The 10,055-nt window shown below is 43.0% G+C and overlaps 1 protein-coding gene across 1 annotated transcript in view; it reads right to left on the reverse strand.

Moving 5' to 3' along the window:
- TATDN2 (TatD DNase domain containing 2) overlaps positions 1-10,055 on the reverse strand; it is a 32,541-nt gene that overhangs the window by 11,794 nt on the left and 10,692 nt on the right. The window contains exons 3-4 of the mRNA XM_005870133.2: positions 5,777-6,274; positions 2,649-3,530 (exon numbers count right to left, since the gene is read on the reverse strand). Of these exons, the coding sequence (XP_005870195.1) occupies positions 2,649-3,530; positions 5,777-6,274 (1,380 nt within the window). The remainder of the gene's footprint in view (positions 1-2,648; positions 3,531-5,776; positions 6,275-10,055) is intronic.

The following is a 10,055-nucleotide window of genomic DNA, read 5'->3' on the forward strand; positions in this document are numbered from 1 at the left end:
AACGCCAGCGCCCACAAGCCGTGTCTTTATTTTATAGCAGATGCCATGAGGCAAAGTAGGGGCATGATCACGTTGTTTACAGCATTCTCGTGAGTCTCAACCCTACTCAACTACATGCACCTAAACTCTATCACAAGGCACATGGGGCTAATGTTCGGACCATAGGTTCAAGCTTACAACCACAGCCGTTGGCTATGATTGTGCTGGGAGGGCCCTGCCCTCCAGCTGGGACTTGCACTTGGCAGTGAGAGGACCCTGTCCTTTCATTAGTCCGAGGCTTGAACCTGGCCAAAACACTGTAACCGCGCCCCACAGAGGACACTTGAACCTGGCCAAAACACTGTAACCGCGCCCCACAGTGGACAAGACAGTGTGTTGACATCTAAGGTCCATAACAGATGGCGCGTGAAAAACGAGAACACTCATGAGCGGTCCTTAACAGATGGCGCGCAAAACACGAGAAAACTCCTGAGCGGTACGCAATGTGTTAAGTTGTTTCTTATAGAAATTAACTGTTAAGCCTTGCATGCTTACTGGCTGTCATGGACAACTGTATTCAAACTGAAATCTCTATCTCCTAAAAGTGTACAAAGGTCTAGTCTTCTGCTAGAGCAGAAGGGCACCATACCTTCCTTGAATTTTTTTTTCTTTGATCAAAAGAAAATTAAGAAACCACTGACTCTGAAAATTCCTTCTTTTAATTCAGATGCCAGTATCAATGGTGCACAGCATCAGTGCGCTGCTGAGGATGCCCCCAGTTAGATTGGGGACAGCACCAAAGAGAAAGCTGGTATCAAATTTGCCCAGGCTGGAATCCATACACGTTCACCAAGGCCTGAGCATATTGGGCATGCAGACCCAGACTTAACAGGCATCAACAGAAAGGCAGCACACAACAAATTCAACCTGGCAACATGCATAGTATGAGGGTCTTTCTCCTTTTCCTGCTCCTGTCTAAATCAGAAACTACTCATACCCTGCCAAATCTCCACGCTAAAAAGATAATGGGAGTAAAAAATATTAAAATGGTAATAGTTGTTATCTCTAGTAGAATGGGAAATTGTCACCTTTATACATTTTTGTATTTTCCAAATATTCTACAATTGGGCATACTTAACTTTAAAATCAGAATAAAAATAAATTAAACATGTCCTAACTGGTTTGGCTCAGTGGATAGTGTCGGCCTGCAGACTGAAGGGTCCCAGGTTCGATTCTAGGCAAGGGCATATGCCTAGGTTGCAGGCTCAATCCCCAGTAGGGGTCGTGCAGGAGGCAGCTGATCAATGATTCTCTCTCATCATTGATGTTTCTCTCTCTCCCTCTTCCCTTCCTCTCTGAAATGAATAAAAAAATATTTTTAAAAAAAATTAAACAAAATTTGTTGCTTCCCAAGAAAGAAAATAAATGTTTTGATACATATCATTAGCCATAAGTCACAAAGTACCTATCAATTTCCCCCATCCCCTTATATAGTAAACCTGAAAGAAATAGCTTGTGAAGAATTTGAGAAATGACATATAGATGGTCTGGATAAGAGCAATTGCATTTTTAGAAATTCTAAATTCTTTAGTTCTAAAAAGACACCCCCCTCCCCGCCAAGTAGAAAAACCCTATGGTTAGATTTCAACAACTAAAAGAAGAATTAACACTGTAAACAAGTGGCCCTGGCCAAGTGGCTCAGTTGGTTGGGCATCATCAGGGCACATACCTAGGTTGTGGGTTTGATCCCCAGTGAGGGTGAGTACGGGAGTCAACTGATCATTTCTCTCTCTCTCTCTCTCTCTGCTCCCTCTCTTCCCCTTCCTCTCTAAAAAAATAAATAAAACATATCCTGGGGTGAGGGTTTAAATTAATTAATTACAATTGTAAGCAAGCTGGTTGCCATCATAACATAGTAACTATCTGACCAGGAAGTTCATGACCAATAGACTACTTTAGTGTAAACCAATGGTCACTGACATTCTTCACCCAAGGAAGGCAGCAGTACTTAAGACAGAAATTTGGGAAAAACTAGCCAAAATGTCTAAGATCACACCAAATATCATCTTTGTATTTGGATTCAAAACCCACTTTGGCAGCCATAACCGGTTTGGCTCAGTGGATAGAGCGTCAGCCTGTGGACTGAAAGGTCCCAGGTTTGATTCCAGTCAAGGGCATGTACCTTAGTTGCGGGCACATCCCCAGTGGGGGGTGTGCAGGAGGCAGCTGATCGATGTTTCTCTCATCGATGTTTCTGACTCTCTATCCCTCTCCCTTCCTCTCTGTAAAAAATCAATAAAATATATATATTTTTAAAAATCCCAAAGAAGTTAATAACTCTAAAGATATCAATCCATTTATAAAAAAGAAAAAACCACTTTGGCAGTGGCAAGACAAGTGGCTTTGGCATGATTTATGATTCCTTGTATTATGCAAAAAATAAAAAAAAAAGAACCCAAACATAGATTTGCAAGAAAAGCCCATATGAGACTTCAAGAACAGAATGGAAGAAAGTCAGGGGAACTGCAAAGGCCAATGTTGGTGCTGGCAAAAATAGCAAAGATTCTTCAGTGGCTTTATCTGTATAGATTTTTCATGAGAGGATTAATAAACTAAGAACTTAAAAAAACACCACAAAATTATAAGCAAACTAAAGAGAACCCCATTACCTTGTGCTGTTCTGGGACAGGTGTGGTGCATTTGTAAGAGTAATCCAAGCCCATTTCCCCAAATGCCACGGCCTTGGGATGCCTTAAGGCTTGCAAAAGATTTCTTTCTTGACTCTCAGTGTAGTAACGAGCAAAATGAGGGTGACAGCCAAAGGCCCCCCAAACCAGATCCTCTTTCAACAAATCCTCCCATAGGGAATCTGTCAGTGTCCTGGGATCACAGAAGTCAGAGATGCAGCCCTGAAATTCCTTAGGGAAGGAGGTGCTATAAATTCTCCTGAACTTGCTAAAGGTCCCTTTGAAAGACAACTTGGAATAGAGCATGTCCAAGTGACAATGGGTATCAATGAAACCCTCCTCTAGGTTTGGCTCTAGATGGCTCCTTGGCAGAGAGCTAGATGCATGTCCTTCATAAGAACGGGGTGGCGTCTCCTCCTGGAATGTTCTTTTCTCCTTCACCTTGTCTTGTAAGCTTCTGGAGAAATTATATGAGCGAGAATTCTGGGATCTGCCTTCCTCTGTCGCCTCCAAATCTCTAGAGGTGTTTTGGGAGCTCACTGTAGAGTTGGGGGAATAATCACTCAGGAGGCCCCGGCTGCTCTTCCCAGCCTGCAATGTGTCACTGCTGCTGCTGCTCATGGAGGGGTAGCTAGAAGGCTTGCGACTGTTGGCCCAATAGCTGGCAAAATCACACCAAGGACTACTGTACAAGTGAGCCGGGTACATGACATAGTCAGTGGGGAAGGCAGAAGGCTCTGGAACTGCTGAGAGCTTCAGTGAGATGGGCTCCTCCTGAGAGAATCTGACTGTGGAGACCTCATCCACGTCGGACCAGTCACTTCCTGAAGAGGTGTGCTCTATCACCACCTCCCTTTCTTTAGGCTGCAGAAAAGAAGCAACAAAGGGTTAGCCTTCCTGTGTGAAGACAGCCTCCCACACTCTGTCATTTAGAGAACATAAGCTCTGGCTTGTTTTTTGGCCATGGTGAAGGTTTTGCATTGGCTCATTTAACTTACCTGTCACCTAGATTTCTTATTATTTCCAGAAAGTGAGCCAGGTTATAGCTATGAACAGTCAAATCAGGGATAAACTCATAATGCCATCCCTAAAGGGGATGCTGTATCTGCACTCTTTCTGAATGATCCCTCTTAAGAAAAACTGCTCTGTGTATTGGGGATATTAGAAAAAAACAGTGCCAGGAATCTCATCTCTAACAACACATTTCTAATACATTCAAAATGCAAAACCACACAGTTGAACCTGCAACCTGGGAATGTGCCCTGACCAGGAATTGAACCCACCACCTTTTGGCCTATGGGACAACGCTCCAACCAACTGAGCCATACCAGCTAGGGCCATTTTTGTGTTTGTTTGTTTTTAACATTTTTTAATTGATTTGAGAGACAGAAAGGGAGAGAGAAAAAAAATCAACTTGTTGTTCCACTTATTTATGCATTCATTGGTTGATTCTTATATGTGCCCTGACTAAAGATCAAACATGCAACCTTGGCATATCAGGACGATGCTCTACCCGACTGAGCTACCTGATCAGAATTTCAGTTGTGGCAGTTTTAAGATGTGTCTGCAAATTCTGACACTACTTCCCATTGAAAGATGGTGGTCTGTCCTTGAACCTGGGCCTTACTGACTTACTTGTAACCAACGGAGTGCAGTAGTGAAACCTCCAAGGGTAGGTCAAGCTGTAGCTTCCCCTGGTATCTCTCAGCTTGCTCCTCTGGGGGAAGTCAATCACCACATAAGAAATCATACTGCCCGCCCTAACCGGTTTGGCTCAGTGGATAGCGTGTCGGCCTGGGAAGGGTCCCAGGTTCGATTATGATCAAGGGCATGTACCTTGGTTGTGGGCACATCCCCAGTAGGGAGTGTGCAGGAGGCAGCTGATCGATGTTTCTCTCTCATGGATGTTTCTAACTCTCTATCCCACTCCCTTCCTCTCTGTAAAAAATCAATAAAATATATTTTTTTAAAAAAAGAAAAGAAATCATACTGCCCAAGACCACTGCTAGAGAGGGTCATACATAGGTACCAGCATCAACTGCCCAATGTGTGAGTGAACTTTTTTTTTTTTTAATTATTTTTAGAGAGGGAGGAAGGGGGAGAGAGAAACTTCAATGCCTGACTGAGGATCAAATCCACAACCTAGGTATGTGCCCTGACAAGGAATTGAACCCATGACCTTCCAATGCATGGGACTATACTCCAACCAACCAAGCCACACCAGACAGGGCTTTTTTTTTTTTTTTTAATCCTCACCTGAGGATATGTTTTTATTGATTTTTAGAGCGGGAGAGAAAAACATCAATGTGAGAGAAACATCAATGGGTTGCCTCCCATACACACCCCAATCTAAGACTCAAACCCACAACCTAAGGATCAAACCTGCAACTTAAGAATGTGCCCTGACCGGGAATTGAACCCAAAACCTTTTGGTGTACAGGACAATGCTCCATGGCTGAGCCACCCAGCCATGGCTCACTCTCTCCTTCTTAACAGCAATAAAAGTTTATCTGGGTGTAAGTCTGCCCAAATGGAAGTTAATTCTCCAGACTCTCTTGCAGTTAGGTGTTGGCCAGGTTTCTAGATTTTTGTCAGTAGAGATGAGCAGATACTATGTGGACAACTTCTGAGCCAAGCTCTTAAAAGGGAGGGAGTGTACTTTCTTCTTCTATTCTTCCTCTTAGCTGGACTGATCAATGTAATGTACTGAGTCCTTTCAGAGCAGTCATCTCAGACCACAGGACGGAAACTGCTGAGGAGCAGCAGAGCATCAAGACAGAAGGCATCAGGATCTCTGACTCGGTAGAGTCATCCTCCTCAAGCCAAACTTCTATTTAATTTAAGCCACTGTTATTTTGGGTTTTGTACAGCAGGCAAATCCATATCCTAACAAACATATAAATTCCAAAAACAGAAGATAGCACTAATCTGAGATTTCTTAATAACTCTAAAAGGTATTTTGGAAGAGAACCATCAATTTGTTGCCTGGAATCCTGAGTAAGTAAAGCACTGCTTTAATGAATAACAATTAGGCCCAAACCAGAAAGAGCAAATACCACATTTAATCAAGAGAACTAAAAACCCCCATTCTCGGCATGAGCAAGACTCACCTTGTGGCTTTCTGAATGAGAGTCAGAATCATCCAAAAATTCTAGGGGTGGAGAGCGCTTGTCAATAACTGTCCTTCGGTCACCAAGTGGCTCCTCACTGGGTTTCTCCTGAGGGTCTATCACCACTCTCCTGTCACAGAAGCTGCTTCTCTCCAGCACAGCCTTTTTTTCCTCTTTCACTCTGACCTCTGGGGTTGCCTCCTTCTCTTTCTGAGGAGTAGACACAGTGACACTCCTGGCTGGTCCTTCTCCACGGTTGGGACGATCTCCTGTGTTTGGTTTTGCCGTAGTGGCAGTCTCGCCCTTCCTTTTTGGCATTGACTTTCCCAGAATGCCCTGGATAGCCTTCAGGTAGATCATTGTAGAGCCTTGGTCTCGAAGTCTATCCCTCTTCTTTTTCTGAACCTTGCTTGGTTCCTCAATTTTATCATTTTGACCCTCAGCTTCAGCTGCAAACTCAGAGTTCGTGGAATTACGAGAACTATCTTTGGAATTAACCTGGAAGAAAGCACAGATCATGAAAAGATCAGTTCATACATGAAGCACTTGGCAAATTAAACACCAGTGGCACTCCACCAATCAAAGGGAAAGTGATAGTGGCCAAGACAAAGATTCTCTTCGAATGATAGTTTCCATCCCATCCACTGTAAAAGGGACTGAACTGCCGCTATTTCTTTTTCTCTTTTTTTAATCCTCACTCAAGGACATGCTTTTCTATTGATGGGAAGGGGAGGGGGAGGGGGAGAGGGAGAGGAAGAGGGAGAGGGAGAGGACATGCTTTTATATTAATGGGAGGGGGAGGGGGAGGAGTGGAGGGAGGGGAGTGACATTGTGAGTGTGAAATATCGATTGGTTGCCTCCCACACACACTCCAACCAGAGATCAAACCTGCAACCCGGGTACGTGCCCTGACCGGGAATCGAACCTGCCACCTTTTGGTGCACAGGTTGACACTCCAACTGAGCCACACCAGTGTGCTGCTATTTCTTAATGTTCACTTTCTCACACTTATCAGACAGCATCTGCATACTGCAGTAGGAAGGAATGAGCTGAGAGAACAGTCTACTAACACTAGCTCCTTAAGAGCAAGGACTACCACATACTTCAGAACATACCCAGGCAAAACAAAAGTTTAACATTTTTGTACTGGAAAGGTCCCCAGAAACCAGATGACCCAATCCCACAACGAAGAGTGAGGGAACCACGGGCCCTGTGAAGAGTGAACGCCAATCTTCTGACTCCTGAGGGCAGTGTGCTTTCCACTATACCCCCAGCATCCTTGAAGTTCTCTGCAAAATCCTTCCCCCAAATCAAAACCTTGGTTTTGAAAGGTACCTTGGTTCCAGGGTCAATCAAGAGACCTAGCCCCTCACCCCAAATCTCCTCAGAGATGAAAGTAAAGTCTCAGCCCCTTTCTTCTCTTCCTCTCCACATGCAGCCATTACAGAGTCCACAAGAAATAAGCTAAATTACTTGCTCACAATATTAATTTGCTGTGACACTCAGATCTAGTCTAATCCCAGCCTGGTGTAAGAATGCTCCATAAATCTTCCCTGAGAACCATCCCCAAAGCAGTGCACTCCAAACACCCCACTTGTGACCTGTCCCAAGGCAGTCTACAGCTCCTACAACTTGTACTTCTAATTCACTTGCATTAAATTCCTCTCAAACAATTAGTAAGAAACTCCACACTAAACTTGCTAGTCCTTTTCCTCTACTGAGGAAAAGTAGAGTCCATGCAAGAGATGTCCATCAATAAGGATTGATTAAAGTAAACAAATACAACTTTTAAAAAGAATGAGGGAGCTCTGATGTCCATGCTATACAGTAACTAACAAGCGCAACGTATAAATTCACATTTGAACAAACAAAAATGCCTTATATGTATATATTTGCAAACAAAATCTGAAAGACCAATTGTTTCTTCTAATGACTATCTTTGGGGATTAAGGGGAAAGAGGAAAAAGGGGCTTTAGCTCTTACTTTATATGCTTCTTGTATTATTTGAATTTTCCCCCCAAAAAAAGCACATATTTTTGTTTAAAAAAAATAAACCTTTGGAAATACAGGGTGTCCCAAAAAATGTATTCACTTTGAATAATTCACTCCAATAGATTAAATCTGAAAGAAAGAACATCAATTGAGCTATCAGCTGTTAATGTGTATACATTTTTGGGACACTCTCTATATAAATCTAAGTATTAGTAGAGGCATAAGATTTTTTCCCCCTCAAAGTACTTAAATTGTTGGCAGCCATTAACTTTGGGAAGATGAACAGGAAAGGTGACTTTTACTTTCATTTTGAATCTCTGAATTTTCTAACACATTAGACATTTTTAAATAATGTCTACAGGGGTTATTTGGGAAAGGAGATTATGGGCCATTTTTGTTTTAATTATACCCTTCCTTATTTAGGAAAATCTAATAATATTAAAAATAAATTTGAAGGTTCCCTGGGCCTACCCTACAGGACACAGCTATACTTCACAGCCCACTTCACTACCAGCTTCTGTGACTGTCACCAATCACTTGCAATCCTGGGTCCATCGTGCCCTTTTATACACTGTCACTGGCACATCTTATTTCCTCTGCTTGCCATACCCTTGCCTCAGTCTCATTTTATGCTTTAAGGCCCCACACCCCTTCTTTGATTGCCCCACCTCTGCCTGTGGGAACAACTGCCCTTTTCTTTCTTTAAAAAAATATTTTATTGATTTTTTTATAGAGGGAGAGGGATAGAGAGTTAGAAACATCGATGAGAGAGAAACATTGATCAGCTAGCTGCCTCCTGCACACCCCCCACTGGGGATGTGCCCACAACCAAGGTACATGCCCTTGACTGGCATCAAACCTGGGACCCTTCAGTCCGCAGGATGCTCTATCCACTGCGACAAACCGGTTAGGGCACAAGTGCCCTTTTCTTGCCCCCCCCAGGCCAGGTGTAAAACAATATGGGAAGACGTGGTCTACAGCAAACTGAGGAGCCCCTGTACCTTCTGAATGGCCACAGCTCCTCACCTCAAGCCACCTGTAGCCAGTTGGGAGTACAAACCCAAAGTTATAGATTCTGGTTTTTCAAGAAAAACAAGAAATTTCAATTTAATGTATTTTTCATCCAGTCAACAAGTATCTGTTGAGCACTTACAATGTGCCAGTAGGCACCGTTCTGATCTGGGGTTTAGCCTTCAATAAAACATACCAAAAAATGCCAGCTTCTTGGAGTTTATATTCTAGTTGGTGAGGGAAAGGAAAACCAGAGGAAAAGCAGTATATATTAGAGAGTAAAAAGTGCCAGGGAGAAAAATCAAAGAGGAAAGGAAGTAGAAAGTAGGGAAGGGAAGGTCGTCACTAAGTCTTGAGTTCGAGGCAGAGGTTTGAACTAGAGGCGTGCGTGTGTGCGTTTAAGATTTTTTTATTGGCTTTTAGAAAGAGAGGAAGGGAAAGGGAGAGAGAGTCCTCAAAAAGGCACATTCCCTGACCGGGAATCAAACCAGCAACCTTTTGGTACATGGGACCATGACCAACCAACTAAGCCACAGTGGAGCTAAAGGCATATATTTTTAATGTGAACTCCCCAAAATTTTAAAATTTGTGAGGACCTAGCAGGCCACATTCAGCATATGGACCGCCTTTTGCAAACCATGGTAGAGAAGATCAGGATTGTACTTGTGGAAGTAAAAAAAAGGTAAGGGATATAATACCATAGCTTATATTTCCATATACTTAAAATTTACAGAGCTGCCCCAGTTGTTGCCCCTCCTTACAGAGAGGGACAGTATCACATGAATTTTAAGTGGCAGAAGCAGGATTCAAATTCAAGTTCCCCCTAACACCCTGGAAACCAAGGGAAAATATGAAAGTTTAGAAGCAGTATCAAAGGCTGAGATGTCAAAGGCCATGAGGACCTAAGATCAATGAGGAAGAGTTTCAGCAGTGGATAGGAGGCTATAAAGGTCAAGATTAGGCGGAAAGTACTAGAGCAGAGACAAACACCTGGCTTTGAAAAGGAGAGATTTAGCCCTGACTGGGTGGCTCAGTTGGTTGGAGCGTCATCCCATACACCAAAAGGCAAAAGGTTGTGGGTTCAATCCCTGGTTGGGAGGCAAATGACTGATGTTTTTCCCTCCCTCTCTCAAATCATATTTTTCTTTATTTTATTTATAAAGTCACAGAAGTAGAAGTGACCTATAGAAAAAAGTGGGCTCAGGAAACAAGTTACTTCTAGAGGCAAAAGAAAAGACCCTTGGAGCTTAGGAGAGAAAAGAGTAAAGGTAAGTAG

The sequence above is a fragment of the Myotis brandtii genome, unplaced genomic scaffold, assembly GCF_000412655.1.
Source record: "Myotis brandtii unplaced genomic scaffold, ASM41265v1 scaffold312, whole genome shotgun sequence".
Taxonomy (NCBI): Eukaryota; Metazoa; Chordata; class Mammalia; order Chiroptera; family Vespertilionidae; genus Myotis; species Myotis brandtii.